The sequence below is a fragment of the Electrophorus electricus genome, chromosome 13 (genome assembly GCF_013358815.1).
Source record: "Electrophorus electricus isolate fEleEle1 chromosome 13, fEleEle1.pri, whole genome shotgun sequence".
In the NCBI taxonomy this organism is placed as follows: Eukaryota; Metazoa; Chordata; class Actinopteri; order Gymnotiformes; family Gymnotidae; genus Electrophorus; species Electrophorus electricus.
In genome coordinates, this window is record NC_049547.1 from 10,043,788 (window position 1) to 10,067,625 (window position 23,838).

General features: G+C 39.4%; 2 protein-coding genes across 2 annotated transcripts; one reads left to right on the forward strand and one right to left on the reverse strand.

The window, feature by feature from the left end:
* Positions 1-16,751: 16,751 nt before the first annotated feature.
* On the forward strand, positions 16,752-18,545 carry clec14a (C-type lectin domain containing 14A). The gene has a single exon (XM_027013197.2). The coding sequence runs from the start codon at positions 16,805-16,807 to the stop codon at positions 17,939-17,941; it is 1,137 nt and encodes a 378-aa protein (XP_026868998.2). The 5' UTR covers positions 16,752-16,804; the 3' UTR covers positions 17,942-18,545.
* Positions 18,546-19,105: 560 nt separating this feature from the next.
* sstr1a (somatostatin receptor 1a) lies at positions 19,106-20,627 on the reverse strand. The gene has a single exon (XM_027013198.2). It carries the CDS (start codon positions 20,490-20,492, stop codon positions 19,398-19,400), a length of 1,095 nt encoding a protein of 364 aa, XP_026868999.2. The 5' UTR covers positions 20,493-20,627; the 3' UTR covers positions 19,106-19,397.
* Between the last annotated feature and the right edge of the window lie 3,211 nt (positions 20,628-23,838).

Consider the following 23,838-nt stretch of genomic DNA (forward strand, 5'->3'; position numbering starts at 1 on the left):
TTATGAGTTTTTCTTGAGATTATTATATGTTTATTCTCTATATGAATCTGTTAATACTGTACATTTATTAATACTTGAAAATTTGCCACAGTCACAATGTGGACCCTAAGCCTTTACACCTTGACCTCAGATACAGTGTGCTCAGAGTCTGTATCACTTCACTCACCTCAAAGATACAGTGTGCTTGACCTCAGCAGAGACAAAGCAGCTAACAATGCACCTGGAGAATTCTCTCAGGGCCAAGATCAAGTTCACAGATAGAACTTTGAACTGGTATGCCTGGCTGCTGTAAACACATTATAACAAGTGTGGCTTAAACCTGTAAACACGAACCTCTCGTCTGAGGCAGCAGCACAAAGGACCTCGGCATGCATAAAGTAAAGTGCCAGGAAGAACCACCTGAGCCTGCAAAGGTTCAAGACAGGCCAAAACCCATCATATTTTAGGAAATAAAAAATAAACTGAATAGTAGGCACTATCTCTTCAACAGCTCTTCTCTAAAGGAGGGCATGGACCTCTCAGAAGAAGGCCCTGTCTCAGGCAGGGTCAACAACAATCAAAGTCCTTAAACCCATGTCCACTGGCATTGCGGCTGGAAAACCCTATGGCCAGCTGAGCTACACTGAGGCCGTGGGCGTGGGGGGAGGGAACAGTCACCGAACAGGCAGGAGAGGATTCCTCCTTCATTCCAGGCAGTGTATTAGCTGGGCGCTAGCAGAGTTAGCAGAGCTCCCCCAGGGTAGCTCCTGAGATATCATCCATTTCACGCTACCATGGGCAGTCAGCAAGAATAACATAGAACATATCTATGTTAGCACAACACCTGGCTAATGAGGCAGACATAGTGATGGCTGTTACAGGCTTTGTTGTTACACATCTCAAACCACTGTTTTTAATGAAGTAATGATGCATCAGGCAATTATGTCTGATCGTTCTGATCTGTCAAGGCACAGCTTAGTGGTTTGTTGGGTCTGCACCCAAACTGTAATGGCACAGGATACAATATGGTTCATGTAGTCAACAACAACAAAAAAAAGGCTATATATGTTACAGGCTATTTCTGTTACAGACAATATCTACTACAGGTATGTCATTTTACATATGTACAAACCAGATTATGTCCACAGACAAAAAAAAAAGAAAAAAAAGAAAGAAAAACACAAGACACCCTATGGTTCCCATTATCAGTCAACAAATGGCTGGTCCTTTATCTGAGAGAACAACTGAGAACAGTCACAATAAATATTTCTCGTATACTGTTTGTATGACTTAGCAATGTAGAGAACTGGGGACACTACAAACCCATGCAGTTGTATTGGCTTTCCCTAAAGCCACAAATTAATCATCACAACATAATCCATTTTCCCAGGAGCATGCCAGCGCTAGAGCAGCTACCTATTGATGAGGTTTTTTGTTTTTTTTCGGCAGACAGCCAGACTGTGAAGTGTGTCCTATTTCAGACTCACTGCTGTATTTCATGCTAACAATTACATTGTTCCGTTCAGAAAATAAATTCTCAATATGGAGAGTGAGAGAAGGTTTTGCATGAGTGTGTGCACTGTATTTTGTGTTCTTTTCACCCAGCCTCAGAATCCTGGCACTAAAACAAATCAAATTAGGAGTAGTTTGCCTGGTGTCACAGATGGGATGAAAAAAAAATTTGCCAATCTAACTGAATACCATCATTCTTTTAATCTCTGTGCTCTTGCTAGCAGACTGAGAAACAAAATCCATCTCTAAATATTACTCGCCACAACTCTCTCTTGCATTAAAAGAAATGTCTGTATAAATCTGTATAAGTCACATTCAAGTTTGTATTGTGATGTCGAACATGGACATTAAAATTAGAAAACATTAACTGAGTATGACATGGCATTCAGAACCATGTTATGACTATTTAGTGCTGAAGTGTTCCAAATGATTCTTTGTTTCTGCAGTCTTGACCTAGTTGGCCGAATTAGTTTGACTGCCTGAAAACTACGAAGGCACCACATTTTTAACTCAGCCTATAATTTTTAACTATGACTTGTGCTGTCATATTGAGAGCCATCATATCTTTATCTAAGAGCTCCAGTTTCAGTGAAGGAGAAATTTGTGCTTAACCCCACTTCACATCAATTGCAAGGACTTTAGGAATAATAGCTTTTTATATCCAAGGTAGTATTATTCAGTATTAAATCCATAATATATTTTTGCACCATATTCATGATGCTTATTATGTCAAGGCATAAATGTATTATCTCACCAAATAAAAAAATATAGCATTATGCAATCTGTGTATATTTTTCACTCAGGTATATTCAAATTCTTTCATATTTGCCAAAAGCACAAAAGTTTACATGCAAGTTCCTTGCTTTGGGCATGTTGGCATCAGAAGGATGCTAGTGTCAGAGACTGAACCCATAGGGCTTCCTGCCTGGATGTCACAAACCAGATATCACACAGATGATATAACTGAAACACATGCCTCGATAAGGTTGAACACGCATGTGTCATAATAGGAAGAATTGTGCAAGTGGCCATTTTTAGGTCAGAAAGTGTTAACAAGCAACACATACCCAACACACACAATATACACAACACAGACAAGATTTTACCGTGCCATATCTTTATCTCAGCTTCAAATACTAAATTAACCTCAATCTCAAACAATCAATTAACATTAACCTCAAACACTCAAGTAACTTCAACCATAAACACTGAAGTAACCTCTGCCTCAAACACTTTGTTGACTAGATAAGAAGAGGATGAGAGTATTTTGGACAATTCCTTGATACAATGGTGTTTCAATTCAAGTATACTGAGTGAATGTCTTGCTTGAACAGATTGCTTCAAGGTGTTCACAGGGTGGCATTTCACTAGGATTAGGGTCAGAACCTGATATCCTAATATCCTGACATCCTGACATTCTGCTCTAGAATGTCCTGATGGGACATTCACATTTGCAAGCTCCAGAGTCCCTGAGGGAGTGAAGTCTGGAGGTCACTCATAGTGCTTTACTCCACCTGCTCTGGTAGATTAAATTAAACACCTGACTCCAATGAACCTGAAATGGCATCATCCTGGAGGCTCAACTTCTTTTCCATCAATGGCAATGCTTATTTAAACTGTCTGTTTAATAACAATAAAATAATAACAAAATAAAATTGAATTGTAATAAAACTATAATAAAATTCAGTGCATGATATCTGTAAAATAACAATGCAATCACAGCAATGCTTGTAAAATAGGACAGTAATGATGAACATAAGATCTCAAGCCACGGCAATGATTTATGATTTATAGTTTAGGTGATTTCAAAGGATTCACAAACTTTTTCTCAAAAATGATACCACCACCACCGCTTGGAGTCTGTTGCCATAGTGAAAGCATTGTTCCTCCAGCCAAAATATATGCAAAACAGAATCTACTTTTATCACATGCTCCTGCTGTCTCTATGGCGATGGCCGTTATGAGGGACCTTTGATACTCTGACTTATGCGCACTAACGCCACAAATGAACAACGCTGTTTGATGTCCAAATCAGAGAACTGGGCACGCACAATGGCAAGTCTCATATCTTTTGTCAACACAAAGGCTATTCAAACACCAGAGCATAAATTCTTGATTTAGCATTCTGACACCTTAGTGCCCTGGTGAAGGTGTGAAGACAAACACTGCTTTAGTGAGCCTGTCTCGCCAACTGGCTGGCTGTAACACTCACACAGCATCACCTGCACAGAAGACACTCTCCATGGCGCCCAAATAAACCAATCGAGCTGGACATAGCTGCCAGCTGTCACTCAGCCATACCAGGCAACTGGGAATTTCAGGAGCAGTCGAGACTGAAGGTGCTGTATGTCTGAGGTTATGCTTAACTCTTTAAGAAAATACCAAAGGTGACCAATTGCCCCCCTATCATTCAGTCAACAAGAGGCAATGCCTACTGAAGCAGAAACAAAAACGATTAGACCAGATTATGCCATCCAACCAAGTGACATACACTTGATGTTCCACATTGCCCTGAGACGTGTATCGCGGGGCCAGTTCAGCCTAGAACACCAGTGAGGACTGATTGGAATCTACAGTGACTTTAGCACTGTATCAACAATTAATAATAACAGCCATACAAAAATAAACAATATGCACAATTCCCATCCACCCTTTTCCAGGTTTTTCCTGGTGGAGCTTTAACTCTGGTTAAAGAAAAAAAGACTTGTAATAGCTATTGGTGTTATTGTAAGGTCTCCACAAATGGCAAAAAGAATGCTTGGAAAACATGTTTTGGGAGCATTCACACAGGTAGCACATCTTAAGGCACTACACTGGCATCATATCCAGCTGTGTCCAATTTGTTTTTCAATTAAGAAATTAGCAATTGCTACAGATAAATAAAGCAGCTTGGAGGGAGCTGGTTTGATTATTGCAGTGCAGGACAGCTATTAGCTTGCCACGTTCCCCAGCAGCGTAATGTCCTCTTTTATCTGTAAATGGATTTATATGCATGACTGTAGAAAGGGACGAGCGATCCCTGAAGGGCAGTCATAAGAGCAAAATGCTCAGACTGTCGGTGGCTGTTATTGTTGTGGTGAAACATTCCAATGGGTCATAAATAGGCAATGGGGTCCCACTGCTAAAATGTCAACCATAATGATGACACTCTATCAAGACAACTCTCATTGCTTAATGACCCATAGATTGTGGGGGGTATCACTGTAGCACATGAGAGAGAGAGAGAGAGAGAGAGAGAGAGAGAGTGAGAGAGAGAGATAGAGATATAGTGAGATATAGAGTGACAGACAGAGAGAGAGAGAGAGAGAGAGAGAGAGAGAGGGAGGGGGGGGGGGGCGGAGACAAAACCTCAGTGCTCTTTTCTTGTATGTATAGATTATAGAGAGTTTTATTATTAGGAAGTGTGGGCCAGAACCTGTGCTGTGGAACCTGCAGCTATGAATATAAAAAACTATATATTTAATCAATACATTTAAGTACTGTGTAATACAATTTTAAAAAGTGCCCATCAAACACTTTAATACTAACACTTTAATCCTCTGTCTTTGAAATGAGAGATTAAAAGCTTCAACGATTGATCATCTTGTTGGATCTGTTCATAATCACTCATTTCATGTCATTCTCATATCATAATCATGTCAATTTCAAGATTATTTTTTGAATGGTGAAATCAAAATGTATAAGGCCTTATAATTGTTCTATTAATAACACAAGGCCTTCTTGTATGTTGGCCTTTAGACTATGTTTATTCTGCTGCTATTAGAGTTTGTGTTCGTGAATGCTCCGCAGCTAGCCACATCATTTGGAGAGAGATTATGTGGGTGGTGGAGCAAGCAACTGAAGTTTCACACATGCCATGTTTGATTTTGATCAGCAGTGAGCTGCTGACACTAGCGAGCATGTGACAGGAATCTGTTCTTTGCAGTGTTCATCCTCCCATATAGACACTGGCTGCATATACACATGTTCGTGTGCACAAGACAAATGTCACAGGAAAGTTAAAGAGTTCAACCAAGACTCGATGTGTTTGTGCCACTGATCAGCCAAAGCTAAGGTCCCAGAGGGCATCACATATGGAGTCTTACAGATGGGGACAGTGTGCTGAGCATTTAGCACATGAAGACAAAACCTGGCCATGTGTTTGCCAGAAGCACTATAAGTCTGCAGTCCTTTCCCTCTCAGTGACTGTCAATCTGTGTGTAGTCCACATTAGCCCATCACACTCTCACAACAGCTGCTGCAAGCCGATTCATCTGCTAATTAAGCTGTTTGGTTTAAATAGACGTGTAGTCAGTTAAATAAACAAAGCCCAAAAAAAAGGAAATAAAGCTGAACTAGAAACAGCCTTATAAGAACATCTTATATGTTTGTAAATAGCTTACTTATAGGATAGCCACCTTATAATCAGACACAGCTGGAAATGTTGCTAAGATACTAGTACTAAACTGTAAGTGTTACTCACGTCTGAACCTTTCTCAGAGCAGAGGCAGGTTAATGGAGTGATAGCTGCACAAGCACTGAATGCAGTTTTTCCTTAATTACCCCCTTTAATGCAGAAAAACACTCAGCCAACAAAGCACAAAGCCTGCAGCATACACACATACACACAAATCTATATACACATAAGATCAGATGTAAATTATGAATGCACTTTTCTGCTATTCTGTAAAACAGATTTACAAAGACAGATTTGAATGCAATATAAAGAACCAGTTGTTCATTATTATCCATTACCCTAAGTTGAATGCTAATTAAAGTAATATACATGATGGCCAAGTAGTCCTAGTGTTATTAAATCAGCAAATGTGCCATATGGGGTTATTTAACCAGCAGTACATGACACTGTAGCAAAGCGTGCTCCCAATGGACTAAAACAAGGGAAAGGATCATCTGCTATTACATATCCTAAACCTGATGCAAACATATCAGCCTTGTGATATGCCGCTACAGTGATTCAGTTTGCAAAGATCCCAGACATTAAACTCATCTGACAGAATTAAACTGTAATAAGGTTATATCAATGGATCAAATTTAAGTGGGTTCTAGACGCTCATTACAACCTATAGCACTAACACTGCTTTAGCTAATCACCAAAGGCAGGACTTTAATTTTTTAGCAATGGCCACCATTTGTATTCCATGTCTGGTGCAATAAACACAGGTGATGGGTCGTAATTGATGAAGTGCAACCCAGGCAGGGGATTAAAATAGAAGGTGATGAATGGGGCAGGGTGTGTTCAGCCTCTCCCTACCTCTGGCTGTGAATAGGTTGTGGCCACAGGCAATAGATCATCTTGCATTTTATCATCCTGGTTTCTCACACTCATTTCACTCTCCCCTTTTGCTCCTAGAAAAAGGCACAGCCCTGCAGGTGCATTCAAATTAGTAAATTGACATCATTGATGTAATATGCTAACCACTATGCTCCCCCACAAACATGCTATCAGAAAAAAGCACTTAGTGGAATTAGCTGAGAATCAGCAGGACAAGGTTAATAATGTTTGAGTGTGGCGGCACTAAAGGCATGGGCCTGGTGCAGAGGCACTAGCGTAGAGCTGGGCTTGGCTGCAGTTGGGATCCTGAGGACATTTGTTGGGCACTGAAAGCACCATGACCAAGTCCCAGCCAATGAGTTACTTGACAGATGACCTTCTGGGCTAATTTGGAATTATGGGCTTATTTACCATGCTATGGACCATTCACTGACACTAGCTTCTCAGAAGCCAGGAGGTCACCTTGAAGAATGATTGGCCAGCACTGTGTTTGTGTGTGTCTTTGTGTGTGTGTGTGTGTGTGTGTGTGTGTGTGTGTGTGTGTGTGTGTGTGTGTGTGTGTGTGTGTGTGTGTTTGAAAGAGCAAACTTGTGAGCTGGTACAGATGATACTGTATTTGCCAGAGTTAAGGGTACCCCTTTTAATTATGGTCATATTAAAATCTTTCTATGCAGATTCTCTGTAGAGTCACACCTATTTCATGGTTCAGTTCTAGCACATATCTAAAAGCATTACAGCACATCCGAGTGCCCTGCTCACCTGAGGCAGGTTTAATGCTAATCCCTATGATCTTTTGCAACAAAGCTGCCAGAAGAGCTTTCTTTTCCATAGCTCCTAAACTCTGAAGTAGTGCTCCGGAGAACATGAGGAACGCAAACATATTTCTCTAGGGTTGTCTATGCTGAGTTATTTCAGATTATATCTTTTATTTTTGCTGTGCCATAAGATAATATCTCTATTTTCACCACCATGCTATGCCAATCACAAGTTAGTAAATCTTTATTTGATGTGACTAGTTTAAAAAGCTTCCAAAAGGTGAAGTGCAATTTCAAAGATAACACGTCTTTGATACATGAACCTGTATTTATCCAAACCTACAGTTCATTTCACTATTGTCTCTTTATCCAGTCACTGGGCAAGGTAAAAAGAGACCACAGCAAATCCATTTTCCACCACAGCAAAACTATTCTGGACTACTTCAGCGAGAGCACTCTGAATGAAGGAATTACTGCTCTATCTCTACACAGCACAACTTACAAAAGACAAGGTGGATCTTAAGTGAGAGCAGAAAATAAGAGAGCCATTAGTTGTGCTTAACGGGCACATATGCCATTAGCAAGCACACATACAAGCCAAAGGGCTGATCAATACTCACACAGGAAGCAAAAAACAAGATTGTAACTGTGGATTTGCTAGGTGCACAAGCTTTGTTCATTTAATTAGATCTTATGTTTTCTTGAAAGATTTAGGGTTCTGCAAATAACAGGAACAGAGCATACTGGAAGACCTAGTAAATGTATATTTGTTATTTGCGACACACAATAACTTGAGTTTCATATTAAAGGACTGGGAAATGTAAAAATTTCACTGAATGTGAACATTTTGTGGGAGCTGATCATAGCTGAACACATTCAAATGTCGTTCCTAAGTTCCTCTATATGCTGGTTTAATATATTTCATTCAAGAATAAAAATGCAGGCTTGAGAATTAGTTGAAGGGAATATCTGGTCCCCTAAACACTCTTTTTATTACCTCACAAGAAAGAGGAAAAAGTACTGCAGACCTGGATTAATAGGCTACCTTGAATTATAGGATAGGCTGAATAACCCTGTGGAATTTCAATGAGGAAGCACAGAGGTATATACAAAGATATACACAACCTAATAACTAATCATAAAAGAGAAAATTACCTTCATAAGGAATGTTTATTCATTGCAGGTTCATGTGATTGTATGTGGCCTCAGTTTTGTTGATTAACACCTACACTATCAATCTGAAAACAGGTGTTCTATAAGCCTGCATTTTTTAGCTTGTTGCTCCAAGATAGGAGCAGACATGGGCACTAACAACGTGTCAGAAGCTGTAAATCACTTACAGTGGATTAAAACAGACCTCACTGAATATCTTCAGAATCAGACAAACATTCTTAAGTGATGTCAAGATCAGAACAAATGTCCTTTATTTTCATCTGTACCTGTGCAACAAACAACCCATAACCATTATCATTAGAAATTCTGGCAGAACACTGTTAGAAGATTCATCTAATGTATAGAGGCTTCAGTGGCAGTGGTCACCAGACCTGCTCTTGAAGGTCTACTCCTGCAGAGTTCAGCCCCTGCCTGTACCTAACACCTGATCCAGCAGAAATACTGGAGGTCTACCCTTGCGGAGTTCAGTCCCTGCCTGTACCTAACACCTGATTCAGCAGAACTACTGGAGGTCTACCCCTGTGGAGTTCAGTCCCTGCCTGTACCTAACACCTGATTCAGCAGAACTACTGGAGGCCTACTGCAGAGTTCAGTCCCTGCTTGTACCTAACACCTGATTCAGCAGAACTACTGGAGGTCTACCCCTGTGGAGTTCAGTCCCTGCCTGTACCTAACACCTGATTCAGCAGAACTACTGGAGGCCTACTGCAGAGTTCAGTCCCTGCTTGTACCTAACACCTGATCCAGCAGAAATACTGGAGGTCTACTGCAGAGTTCGGTCCCTGCTTGTACCTAACACATGATCCAGCAGAACTACTGGAGGTCTACTCCTGCAGAATTCAGTCCCTGCCTGTACCTAACACCTGATCCAGCAGAACTACTGGAGGTCTACTCTTGCACAGTTCAGTCCCTGCTTGTACCTAACACCTGATCCAGCAGAACTACTGGAGGTCTACTCCTGCAGAGTTCAGTCCCTGCTTGTACCTAACACCTGATCCAGCAGAACTACTGGAGGTCTACTCGTGCAGAGTTCAGTCCCTGCCTGTACCTAACACCTGATCCAGCAGAACTACTGGAGGTCTACTCATGCAGAGTTCAGTCCCTGCCTGTACCTAACACCTGATCCAGCAGAACTACTGGAGGTCTACTCCTGCAGAGTTCAGTCCCTGCTTGTACCTAACACATGATCCAGCAGAACTACTGGAAGTCTACTCCCGCAGAGCTCAGTCCCGGCCTGTACCTAACACCTGATCCAGCAGAAATACTGGAGGTCTACTGCAGAGTTCAGTCCCTGCCTGTACCTAACACCTGATCCAGCAGAACTACTGGAGGTCTACTCCTGCAGAGTTCAGTCCCTGCCTGTACCTAACACCTGATCCAGCAGAACTACTGAAGGTCTACTCCTGCACAGTTCAGACCCTGCTTGTACCTAACACCTGATCCAGCAGAACTACTGGAGGTCTACTCTTGCAGAGTTCAGTCCCTGACTGTACCTAACACTTGATCCAGCAGAACTACTGGAGGTCTACTGCAGAGTTCAGTCCCTGCCTGTACCTAACACCTGATCCAGCAGAACTACTGGAGGTCTACTGCAGAGTTCAGTCCCTGCCTGTACCTAACACCTGATCCAGCAGAACTACTGGAGTTCTACTCCTGCAGAGTTCAGTCCCTGCCTGTACCTAACACCTGATCCAGTCTTGGAGGAAAGAGGCTCTCCAGGAACAGATTTGGTGGCCGCTAGTTTAGTCTGCATGACCAGGCCATACATTTAGTTCATTTTTATTAGTAGTAGTAGTATTTGTAGTAGTAGTGGTAGTAGTACTAGTAGTAATACTAATAATGTTAATAGTAGTAGTAATTATAGTTGTAGTAATACTAGAAGCAACATCAGTTGCATTAGTAGTAGAATTGTAGCATTTAGTAACTTGTAAAAGTTGAATATTTTCATATATGTATAGAATATATTTCATGAAGTGTTGATTTGGTCAGGTGAGCTATTTCATGCCAAATCAACTGAAGAACCTTCCACATGTATTCTCTTAGGTCTGCTGCCACCATATATGAACATACAAAGTGATAAGAAAGGAATAACAAACTACGCTATAATGTCCCTGTGATTAACTAAACTGTAATGTTCCTGTGATTAACTAAACTGTAACGTCCCTGTGATTAACTAAACTGTAACGTCCCTGTGATTAACTAAACTGTAATGTTCCTGTGATTAACTAAACTGTAATGTCCCTGTTATTATCTAAACTGTAATGTTCCTGTGATTAACTAAACTGTAATGTCCCTGTGATTAACTAAACTGTAACGTCCCTGTGATTAAATAAACTGTAATGTTCCTGTGATTAACTAAACTGTAATGTCCCTGTTATTATCTAAACTGTAATGTTCCTGTGATTAACTAAACTGTAATGTCCCTGTGATTAACTAAACTGTAATGTCCCTGTGATTAACTAAACTGTAATGTTCCTGTGATTAACTAAACTGTAATGTTCCTGTGATTGTTATAATGTCCCTATGATTAGCTGTTATAATGTCCCTGTGATTAACTAAACTGTAATGTCCCTGTGATTAATTAAACTGTAATGTCCCTGTTATTATCTAAACTGTAATGTCCCTGTGATTAACTAAATTGTAATGTCCCTGTGATTAACTAAACTGTAATGTCCCTGTGATTAACTAAACTGTAATGTCCCTGTTATTATCTAAACTGTAATGTTCCTGTGATTAACTAAACTGTAATGTCCCTGTGATTAACTAAATTGTAATGTCCCTGTGATTAACTAAACTGTAATGTCCCTGTGATTGTTATAATGTACCTATGATTAGCTAAGTTATAATGTTCCTGTGATTAGCTAAGGTATAATGTTCCTGTGATTAGCTAAGGTATAATGTTCCTGTGATTAGCTAAGGTATAATGTTCCTGTGATTAGCTAAGGTATAATGTTCCTGTGATTAGCTAAGGTATAATGGTCCTGTGATTAGCTAAGGTATAATGGTCCTGTGATTAGCTAAGGTATAATGGTCCTGTGATTAGCTAAGGTATAATGGTCCTGTGATTAGCTAAGGTATAATGGTCCTGTGATTAGCTAAGGTATAATGGTCCTGTGATTAGCTAAGGTATAATGGTCCTGTGATTAGCTAAGGTATAATGTTCCTGTGATTAGCTAAGGTATAATGTTCCTGTGATTAGCTAAGGTATAATGGTCCTGTGATTAGCTAAGGTATAATGGTCCTGTGATTAGCTAAGGTATAATGGTCCTGTGATTAGCTAAGGTATAATGGTCCTGTGATTAGCTAAGGTATAATGGTCCTGTGATTAGCTAAGGTGTAATGGTCCTGTGATTAGCTAAGGTATAATGGTCCTGTGATTAGCTAAGGTATAATGGTCCTGTGATTAGCTAAGGTATAATGGTCCTGTGATTAGCTAAGGTATAATGGTCCTGTGATTAGCTAAGGTATAATGTTCCTGTGATTAGCTAAGGTATAATGGTCCTGTGATTAGCTAAGGTATAATGTTCCTGTGATTAGCTAAGGTATAATGTTCCTGTGATTAGCTAAGGTATAATGTTCCTGTGATTAGCTAAGGTATAATGGTCCTGTGATTAGCTAAGGTATAATATTCCTGTGATTGTCTTTTATATTGTCCTTGTGAATGTCCCTGTGATTTTCAAGTCAGATGAGAGGAAACAAATACTTTAGTCTAATTTCTATATTTGTAACTTTCTTGTTTTTACATTCACTTTCTTTTTCAATTACCTCTTTAGATGAGATCTGAGCGATTTTTAATTTTCAGAAATCACACCCTGCTAAGACTTTTAGAGGGAATTTTAATCAGTGCAAATATCATGATTCCGTGTGCTGATAATGGTTTACGGTGCTGCCTTATCACCTCTCCCAGCCAGCTGCTCGCACAGCAAACACTGAGTCAGATGGAGGGACACGCCGAGCTGTAATTAAATATCTAATCCTAATCATCATCGGACCGATGTGGGCTATGAATAGGCATTGCCTCGGCCCAACGTTCTGGGACACCACCACAAGAGGCAGGGTGGAGGGCTTTTTATCTGTATTATTAATTAATTTACGACCACCTCCTGCCCCCTTGCAGTGTGTGCCCTGTGTGTCCCTCCCCTACGCCACTGTGTACAGGGCTGCTCAACCTTGGCACAAAACACGATGATGGTATCATTACTGCAAAAGGAGCAACTCTCTAGAGCTTAAAAGTATTTTCTGCAGCCGGTCCCCGGAATGATAGGAGCTGGCTTTACTGAGATATGGGACTCTTAGTTCTTCCTCCACCAATACAGCTGCACTGCACTGGATGACATTTTATACTTCCTAACAGCTAACTGAGCTCATTATGTATGCAGCTTATATCAAATATAATAAATGTCGGCTCCATCTGAATTTGAACCTTAATATGAGTTGCAGTGTTGTAACAACTCTGTCTTTTAGCCTGGCATGCATGCAACAAATCAACCTGAGGAAAAATCACCTAGGGTTCAGAAGAGCAGATAAATTGGAAATTACTGCAGGAAATTACTCTATATCAACTATAACAATGTAAACAATTTGTTGCTCATGCACAATCTCCTTAGATCACCACAGGGCCTGTGTAGAGATTTAAAGCCTGCCCTTTGTGGTGGGGACCCCAAACACTGAGCTACACTACTGCCACTCTAATATTATCCATGTAACATGGACTCACTGGCAGTGAGCCCCTGGTGGTCAGCCTGAGGCAGAGAGCATGATAAAACGTCACATACTGAAACCTGGATCCCACACTGATGAATCATCACACACTGAAACCTGGATACCTTTTAATCACAATACTAACAATGTTCCAGACTACATTGGAAACCCACTCTTGTCTGAAATTTGGTATATTAGGTACATCTAATTTAAAATTCCTCATAATTTTGTAGCACTGTTGGTAATAATAGAAGCTAACGGTTATGAAAGAAATGCTTAAACCTATATGATTACAAAATAACAAGTGAAACAAAACCCCAAAGACAGAATCATTGAGATGTGTTTCTCAGGACTTCTGAAAACCCACAACAGAAATGAGGGCCCCTGTGGGCCCCTGCAGGTTAACTGTTCTTCTTTAATGTTTAGCACTCACCTCACAATCAATTTATTTATTCTTTTTTTTTTTGAGGCAGAGCAACCACTGCTTTTCAAAGTATGGGAGACTAGTGCATAAATTCTAGTGCATAAATAATACAAGCATCGATTACACAAGTTGGAGACTTGTGTAAGGTATGTTTATTCAAGGGTATCCTTGTGTGTTCAGTTCATTAAATGTCACCATATTTTATTCATGTGTTGTGAAAATCTGAAGTGGAAATATGGACTCTAATTGGCTCTGTTACTGTTTTAATGGACTTGGGCAGCTCTGGACTCAGAGATTCATGAATAGGAAATGGAGGATCCAAGGTCTGTTGTAGAGGCTAGGCAAGAATTATCATCCAGTCTCAGACTCACACATTAAAACTACACTTAGCAGCACAGTTAGAATACAAACTTACATTTGTCTTGTGTGGGAATCTTCTTTATCATTCCAACATAAGGAACAAGAGATTTTACCTCTCTGTCCCATCATAGCACAACAGGAATGTCACTCTATAATTGACATTATTGGACAGATAAATGGAACTTTTCAAAAAGGCCTTTTGAAAAGTGATGATTCAGTCACTGTTTTTTATACTCAAAACAAACAAACAACCAACCCCCCCCCCCCCAAAAAAAAAATCTGCTTAGTTTTTTATACCTTCACAGGTATAATAGACGTATGACGTTTCTAAGCTTACACTCCTACTGCCACATTTAATGAAATTCACAGCAGACTAAACATGCAGCTTACTATAACAGTACACTGTCAAATTAAATATTTATTTATTTATTAGATGATAGTTTTTAAAATGGTTTCATTTGTTAGCATTGCTTATAACCTTGGAAATTTATGAATAATAGACTTTGAATTTTTAAGTGTTGATAAAGTTGCAGTTGCAGAGGTTACTTGTGCTAAAAGCAAAAAACATACTTTTAATATAATTTCAGTATGTGTGTTATGTGAGTCTGTTGAAAATAGTGACATGAGCATGTTAAAATGAATGTTTCCTTGTTATAAATGTCAGCTTCTATATTCAGTGATAATTATAGAGGTTTCCACATAAAATATCAATCCTCTAAAAGCAGATATAACACAATTAAACAAGCAAAATAAATAAATAAATCAAGCTGCGCTTTGTAGAGAGGAATTCTCTGATTGTGTGTGTCCACGGTTCACAGCAGACGGTCGGGATCCATGCATGTGCCATGACTAAGCTGGCCAAGAACCTCCACCCACGCTTCTGAGCGCACTGGACATACCGACATCATTCATTATACAGTCCGACAGCAGTCTCCACTTCTGCATGCACACTGTTCCTGCATTGGAAGCAGCTCCACTACTCGTCAGAAATAAGAACTAACACAGTTCCACGGTACAGCTGTAAAGTCTAACGTCCACCCTGTGCAAAGACCCAACTGTACCATGACTTAGTCTCACCTTTTTCATTACTTTATTTTTTCTCACCAGTGTGTTAAGACATAACAGGTTTACTACATGATTTAGGCTGTGCAAAACCCACATGCAAGCCTGCAAACAAACAAAAATTAAAAGTTCCATGCCCATATCTTGGACATATAATCCAATAATGACTCAAAAAATGACTTTCCTTTCCCACAAACTAATACATATTTTCCACTGAATGATGTATTACTAGTACATAAATAACACTAAATGCTGCTGTGTCCATGGTCATATCTAAATACAACCTCAAAGGAGATCCCTTGGCTTTTTTAGGTTTGCATTTATGTGAAAAGGCAAGATAAATATTCAGGATGGGTTAATAAAGTTAAGGGACTTTATGAGACATTAAACAAACTGATTCTAACATCACACCAGCTCTATCAGCTACTGTGTTCAGCTAAGATCACATGTGTTCATGAGTGGGCAATAATGTGGCATAGGGGGGATGTGAGAATGTAAGAAAGAAAGAAACCATGCCACAGCAAAGAAAAGCTACAGCTCCTAGTAACCAGCAAGTTATTAATTACTATATGTTTTGATTATTGTTCTTAGTCAACAGGATGGAATGGAAAACATACACTTAGATGCCTTGATTTCAACCCTTTGTTTTTGCTCTAGCTGTTTTGATGACTCTTTTTCCTATTACTCAGAATTCTTTTTCCTATGCTTGTATCCACCCCCTGACTGCCCTGACCAAAATGCATAGAATCATAGAATCAAGCACTTGAATTGTTACTTCACTTCCTGCTATTCATGGGTATTTCCTTCAGGAAGCATCTGGTGGACTTTCACAATGATACCCATTGGTGATGTGAAATAAAACAGTAGCTAATGCATATGTAAGTCCAAAGACTTTTTTTCTATGCCTCCTGAAGTCTATCAACACTCCTTTGAAATTGTTAGCGTTGAGTGTCAGATGTGAACTGAGCTACACTGCTACTGTGGAAAGCCTTTATCAGTGGAGTAAACCGTGCTTCCTCCTATATTTTACACTCTCATCATATATGCATGAAAATGTGAGATGATTGGCTTGCTGAGGTCTTTTGTCTATGAATATAGGCTAAATTACTGATGCTTTAGCATCTCATTTTCTTAATCCTATAAAAATACACCTTTTAAAATGTGATTCTTGAACTGTATGCATGGCAAACATGTCACTTCAAATAAATTGTTGGTGTCAATTGCTGAGGTCATGGCTGCACTGACCTGTGACTGCCAACTATATTTTTCTCTGTGTTTGGGGTTAATCTATTGCATCACTGAGGGAACAATTTGCAAAAGCTCTGGTTACATGAGCAGCAAATTTCTTTTAGAGCTGTTATTGTTTGGCATCAGCATCACCACCACCACCCTAGAGGAAGCGGAGGTCTGTATCAAGGCTGTGCACACTTCCTCTTCTTGTTGTCTTGGGAGGACCTCCCAGAGTAGATAAGAAAGAAGAAATGAGATAGATGGTGGTTTTCTCCCAGTCAGTGAGAGCTTGGAGACTAACAAAGAGCTGAGGGATACAAGGCAGGAGACAGAAACATGGATTACCAAAGTGGATTATATTTTCTCAACATTCTGACTGTTGTCTTTAGCATAAATGATATTTTCTATACTGTACGCCTGGAGACAGTGTCATTTGAAAATGCTCAGAAATCCTGTAAGGAAGAAGATGGTTTTTTGACTAACATGTCAAACCAAAGTGAAATTTCAAATATTCTGACAGCCATCAGGGATAAAGGAAATCAAACGTTTGATACTTTCTGGATTGGCCTGAAAAAAGAGAAGGGGGTATGCGTTCAAAGCAGTAATCCACTGAAAGGTTTCTACTGGACAATAGATAACAGCACTACATTTATGGCTAATAAGTGGAAGGAAGACCCTAAATCTACTTGCACAAATGTTCTATGTGGAAAAATCTCAGTGGAGTACAGAGACACCAACATCAGATGGGGGTTAACTGCTAGTCACTGCAAGCAGAAACATCCCTTTATTTGTAAACATGATGGACAGAATGACCTAAAACTATGCACTAAACCGCTGATCCAGGGAAGTCATGACATCATTAAAAAAAATAATGATCCGCACACACTTCAGATAACTTGTAATAGGAACACTTTCACACTAACCTGTTCGAGGAGCTCTCAAAATTGGAAGCTGGTAGGAGGAACAGAGACAGACATATCAAAAATCTGCTTAGAATGTCATTCGGGTTACAGAAAAAATATGAATGGAAATTGTGAGGACATCAATGAGTGTGAACAACACCAGATATGTGAACACGACTGCATAAATACAGTGGGTTCATATGAGTGTGTATGTCGGAATGACCTGTGCAGAACAACAGGAATAATGTCCTCTTTTCCTTCACCTGCTCCAACCACCAATTCAGTGGCGCACAACCAACCTCCAATAACAAAATGGACCAGTAACAGCACAGCTGGGAGTGACATTCACTCTGAGGGAAACACAGAAGGTCTGTCCAACATCCTCGTCCCTGTGATTGTGGCTTTGCTGATCCTTGTGGTGCTTATTGTGCTCCTTGCAGCCATAGCAAGATGCTTCCACGTAAGACGCTCTAAAGAACTGCGAAAAAGAAGGGCAAAAACCTCTAAAGAAGCAGTGGCTCTAAACGGATCGGACTCTGTGGAAAAGGTGAACGAGAAGGAGGCAACCTAAGGGGTGTTGGAGAGATCAATCACAGGCATAGATTATTCTGAAAGAACTGAGTGGCTCAGTGACAGTGACATTTGCTGGGGATTGTTATGTATATAAGCTTTCCATGTATATAAGCTTTTTTTTACTGTACACTGCTTGCCTTTTAAATGCTGCTCTGAAGTCATGCTTTTTTACAATCTAAATCAAGGTGCTGATACTGTTTGCATGCATTATATAAAGATTATATCCAGAGGGTTCAATATTCTTTAAAAATGCTTGAATTTTTAAGGATTTTTCAGATCTGCAAACATAAGAGATTTATGTACTTTATATCAACATTCATTTTTCAGTTTGGAAACTCTCAGGTCTTCGCCAAAGACTACAAAAAACTTATATGACAAATGGCAGTATAATGGCTTTTTAAAAGGATGTAGTGTGAGACTGAAAATGTAAAACTGCCACAAAGCATGTCAAGTACATGCCTTACATCTGTGTCATGCTCTTATATAAAGAACAACAATAAGAAGTGATTTCGAAGAGAAAAATATGTGATTGGATGCCTGAAATAAAATGCAAACATTTACAGTTTTTTGCTTAAGTCAAACAAAATTAAGAAGTGCATAATACTTTGCGCAGAAGAATGAGGGAGGTAGGTTACAGATAAGATGGGCTGATGAGAGAGAGTAGGTTAGGGAGACACTCGCTTTCCTGCACATTTTCCTTTAATGCACAGTGGGTGAGATAATGAACAACAAGCACTAAACAGAACATCACAGATCACAGGCTACACCATTACTTGCATTTTCTTATTATTGTATAGTTTGTCTACACTCCTTCAAAACGCTTTAAATATTGAAGATGTAGGAGGCAGACCGTCGCATATCTATCTTACTGTAATAAAAACGGCGCCTTTGTTTTTGCTCTGGTAGCAAATATATAAAAGTGACAAAAGCTTTAAAAACATCATTTAGAAATAAGTGATTTAATGATAGAATGGTTATTTTTAATAAGTGCAACCTATTTATGACTAAGTGATTACTTTCCTCGCTGGTATTCCAGTGTAAAAAGCTTGTGCATATTTGTTTCAGCGTCAAAAAGACTACGAAATTGTTCTTGCTTATTAGCGTAGTTTGTCAAACAGAATCAACCGAACTGCGACAGTTGAAATGTAGGCCAGAGATTCTCTCACCAACCAAATTGATCGTTTAATACATTTGCAGTACTAACAAGAAAATAAACTTTGCGCGGTGTACATTAATAAGCCTACTGAACGTATTTGTAAAATTCAAAGTGGTTAAATTATTTGCGTGGGAAGTTAATAACGTCAGTAGAAGTCGCTTTCTCACAAATGGAATAAACACATATAAATAGTGAAGACATAAAAATACACTTGCATTGAGCACGACAACAGTACAGTTGTGATGTCATTATGTCGTTATTTGTTCAGGTCACCAAAACGCCGCTCTACTGCAGCCCACTACAGTGTTGTAGTTCTTGAGGTGCACGTCCCATTTCTGTATGCGCTGTCTGATTCCATATTGTCCGGGTGAAATTCGTCTACACTGTATCCACGACTTTTCAGAGCCGTAGCGTAGTAGTCGATGGGCTCCTCGGTTGCATTGTCCATCCACCGAAGGCACAGAATTCTTTGGAACGAGCGTTTGAAATTGTCTGATAGGAAGCCGTATAAAATGGGATTGGCACAACTGTTGGCGTAACCTAGAATAACCGCCAGCTGACTAAGAGTTGCGTTATGCTGCTCTACAAAAACGTTAACGAGCTGCACTATGTGAAAAGGCATCCAGCACATCACGAACACAGTCACCACCATCATAACCATGAGGGTAATCTTTCTCTCTGACTTTTTGCGCTGTTGCCAGCCTGCTTTCAGAGCAACCACTCTCAGTTTCACTATGATCAGAAGATAGCACATGCATATAGCAATGACCGGGAAAAGAAAACCCATAAGAAAAGCATAAATTACAAATACAGCCATCCACCGACGCTGTGGCTCAGGCATCTGCATGTTACAGGCGACCGAGCCATCCGAGTTTGGTGTAGAAGTAGCGAATATAATGATGGGCAAGATGACCAAAATAGAGAACATCCACACACCGAAGTTGACCATTTTAGCAACTGTAGGTCTCCTATATCGGGCTGCTTTGATTGGGTGTACCACAGCGATGTATCGATCAATACTTAATACAGTTAAGCAATAAATGCTGGTAAACATGTTAACAGCATCAACGCTTAAAACGAGACGGCATAAAAACGAACCAAACGGCCAGTGATGTAGTAGCGAGGATGTCACCAAGAAAGGCACGCTCAGCATAAGTAACTCGTCCGCGATCGCCAAGTTCAAAATGTAAATGTTTGTTGCGGTTTTCATTTTCGCGTATCTAAAAATGACATAAATGACCATGGAGTTCCCGCAGAGCCCGACCAAGCACACCACCGAATAGATAAAGGAGATAAGGACTGCGCTGCCGTGAGAATCACTGTGCGTTCCGTTGCCAGATGAATTTAGAAAGAAGCCGTCCTCCAGGTTCCTGTATGTACTGTTGACCAGCATGTTGACAATGATTGTACTTTCCAGGTAAAAAGGGAGCGATGTGAGTGTGTGACCTCAGATGATCTCCGTTTGTGTTCTTTTTAAGTCCAGAAGGTGCATCCTCTCCCTCAAATCCTCTAGCTGCAGCGTGGGATGGAGAGTTATTCCAATAAACATCCCCATTGCCTTAAATTGAGAGATCCAACGTCAGACGGTGCAAAATGACGTTTCTTTGTATCTTAATAAGAACATATCGCTCTTTAAAAAAATACTTTTTAAATGTCACACGATAACAATTTCCTCCTTCATTCCGTATTAATATAACGACAAATATCGGTTTTATCTATTCTTTTTAAAGTGCATCACAATATACTGCAATTCTCTGTGTCAGATATCTACCTGACTCACATCCTCACATCCTAGCATTTCCAGAACAAGTAGGTTCGCTAATGTTTTCAACAATTTTGAGCTATGGGATATTATATTCAACATTTTAAACTAGTGAATGGGACCTTTTATATTACTATGACAGTTATATATATATATTGATATATATATATTGATTGAATATATATATATATATATATATATATATATATATATATATATATATATATATATATATATATAGAGAGAGAGAGAGAGAGAGAGAGAGAGAGAGAGAGAGAGAGAAGGAGGAGAAACAAGTCAAGTTTGTATATGAAAAAACATTATATAAGGTATTAAAGATCCAAGAGTGTAGATCAATTCTTTTTCTTTGAGATTCCTAATTTCATTGCTGCCATTGCAACAACTGGTAATGCAAATGTCATTATATGTCATTAATGCAATGTCCATTAGTATTAAAATGCCTTGCCACTGGAAATAACAAATCCTTAGCAAGCGTCTTCTTGATTTCTCCAGTGTAAAGCTGATTACATCTCTTGCAAGTCATACAGTAGACAACTACTGCAGCAATGCGTGAAAAGAAATGGGTGATTACAACTAATCCTTTTGTGCCAATTATTTTTAGTGAATGTATTAATAAATGTACATGTAGCGCATCTAGAATGGTTGCAGGCTACAGTATGACAGTTATTATCTGAATGGTCATTTATCTCACTCTTGACGAACATGTGTTTGACGTTTTTGTCCTGTCTGTAAATTAGTGGAGGATCCTTAAAAAGGGATGCAGTCTCTGCACCACCCTGGAGGATTCTGAAGTGTTGAAGTATAATATTATCCACTGGTTTTTGTAAGATGTTAAGTGAGCACCAAAGGAATTCTTGTCATCTTAATAGTAGATTGTTTGTAGGCCTGTGCATCCACTCTGTAAACAGATAAAACACAAGCAAAAGCATCATGCATGACTTCCTTAGGAAATCCACCGATACTTTTCTAGAGGATGTGTTCATTCTCATTCTCAATGCACTTAAGTCTTAATAGCTGAGTAAAGGAGGAGTTTTTGCAGGCCTTGCAATGTGGCGCTGCACTGTAAAAAAAAAACGAGAATCCAGAGGTTCATAGTAGATGGTGATATTTAAACCAGAATTTTCAGACCTAACTGAAACATCTAGAAACACTATCCTCTTGCTAAGATGTAATGTATTCCATGTACGTCCAGAGTTGGGTGGAACTTGGCGATGGAATAAAATGAACAGCTGTTCTTCAAATATGCATGTAGCAATACCAAAAATGTCATCTGTGCATATCAGAAATATTAAGGGTACAGGTATTGTTCAAAAAATGTTTCTCAACAAAACCAACAAAAATGTTTGCGTAGGAAGGTCTCATTTTAGCATTCATACTAACTCATCCTATTTGTGAGTGGTACTTGGAGTCAAAGGCAAAGCAGTTTAGAGTGAAGTTCCAACAGTTTTAAAAGAATATCTGTAGGAGAGCTCTTCTCAGATCTTGCATCAAGAAAATGCTTTAAAACTCTCATATAATCTTTATTAAGGATGACTGTGTATTAATTTTTAATGTCCACTGAAAAAAGTAGAGATTTGGCAGGTTGTGGGTTTTTTTTGTGTAGAAAATGTGAATTTTGATACATTTGGTTGCAAATACTGATGCAGGGTATTTCCACTGCTTGTTGGTGACCTATTACATTTCAGTATAGATGTTTGTCTAGTTTAATATTTATCTTCTTGTATATATTCTTCTTAAAATAAATCATTGCTTTGACTGATTTTTATTTATAATGGTGTCTTGCAAATATACATAGCATTATAAAAGGGCAACACCTCAGTTATGATATAAAGCAATTTAGAAATGTTATTTTTATTATATTGGGTATTTTAATGTTGGTGCTTTGTGTAATCCTATCTATATTAGCAATCACCTAGTTCAACTTTTAAAACCCATGCTAATTTATGGCACCAACTATTAATGGAATCCATATCAGAAGAGACAAAGCAGGTCTGACATATCGCTGGAGTCAGGAAGCAAGGCACGGGGAGCCAGGTGTTTAAATAAGCAGGAAACAAAAAGTTTGCTTGTCAAGCGAGCTGCAAAATAAAATAAGTCTATGAGTAGGACAAAAAACGGGTAACTAGGCGAGTCTGGGGGCCAGCAGCAGTATGCAGGCCTGGAAGCAAGCAAGACAAGCTCAGAATGGCATCACACAGAGTATAATGCGGGATGAGGATGAGGATCTGCAGGAAACCAGTGCACACAATGAACTAATAAGTGGGTGACTGGGATCAGGGAAGTGATTGGGGAGTGCAATTGGTGGGTACAGATTGATCAGTGTGTGCAGGTCTGGGTGGTTATCTGGGCACCAATTAGGATGCGACAGCAGGTTTCAGTGTTGACTGCATTCTAATGCTCAGCGAAATGTAGGTACAAGTAAAAAGCTTCGGTACAGCAGAATCTAGATCTAGGAACATAGCACCACAGTGAGCTGAAAACAGACTGATCCTGAAATCCCAAATCCCTTACTGCTGCAGTTATATTTGTGGTTTTGTCAAAATAGATAACTTCTTTTAAACGGTAAAGTTAGCCTGAAGTGTAATAATATCCCTACGTGTTTTTGTTCAGAGAAGGGCTTAAGTTGCCCTTGAGTTGTATTGAGCACATCACAGTGAGTAAAAGGAGCAGATGGCCATGTTAACACTCTTTCATTCACTCTCCCTTTCCCTCTCTCTCTCATTTAGTCTCACTCTCATATTCACTCTCCTTCTGCGTCTCTCTCAGAAATGGAGGAGACCAAGGCTGGCTGCAGGTGTTAGGTGGCCAGTATTATGCTGGTCATTCATCTTCTCCCTCACCCTCTCTCATTTTTTGTGTCTGTAATATTTTACACAAGCAACTCAGCTCAATGACACTGTAAAGTACTATATGTCAACACCATTTTCATGAAAATATCTATTCTAAACATAGGAGT

Excerpts from the sequence above, each read along its gene's own strand:
- clec14a (XM_027013197.2), top strand. The coding sequence starts at position 16,805 with ATGGATTACCAAAGTGGATTATATTTTCTCAACATTCTGACTGTTGTC.
- sstr1a (XM_027013198.2), bottom strand. The coding sequence starts at position 20,492 with ATGCTGGTCAACAGTACATACAGGAACCTGGAGGACGGCTTCTTTCTA.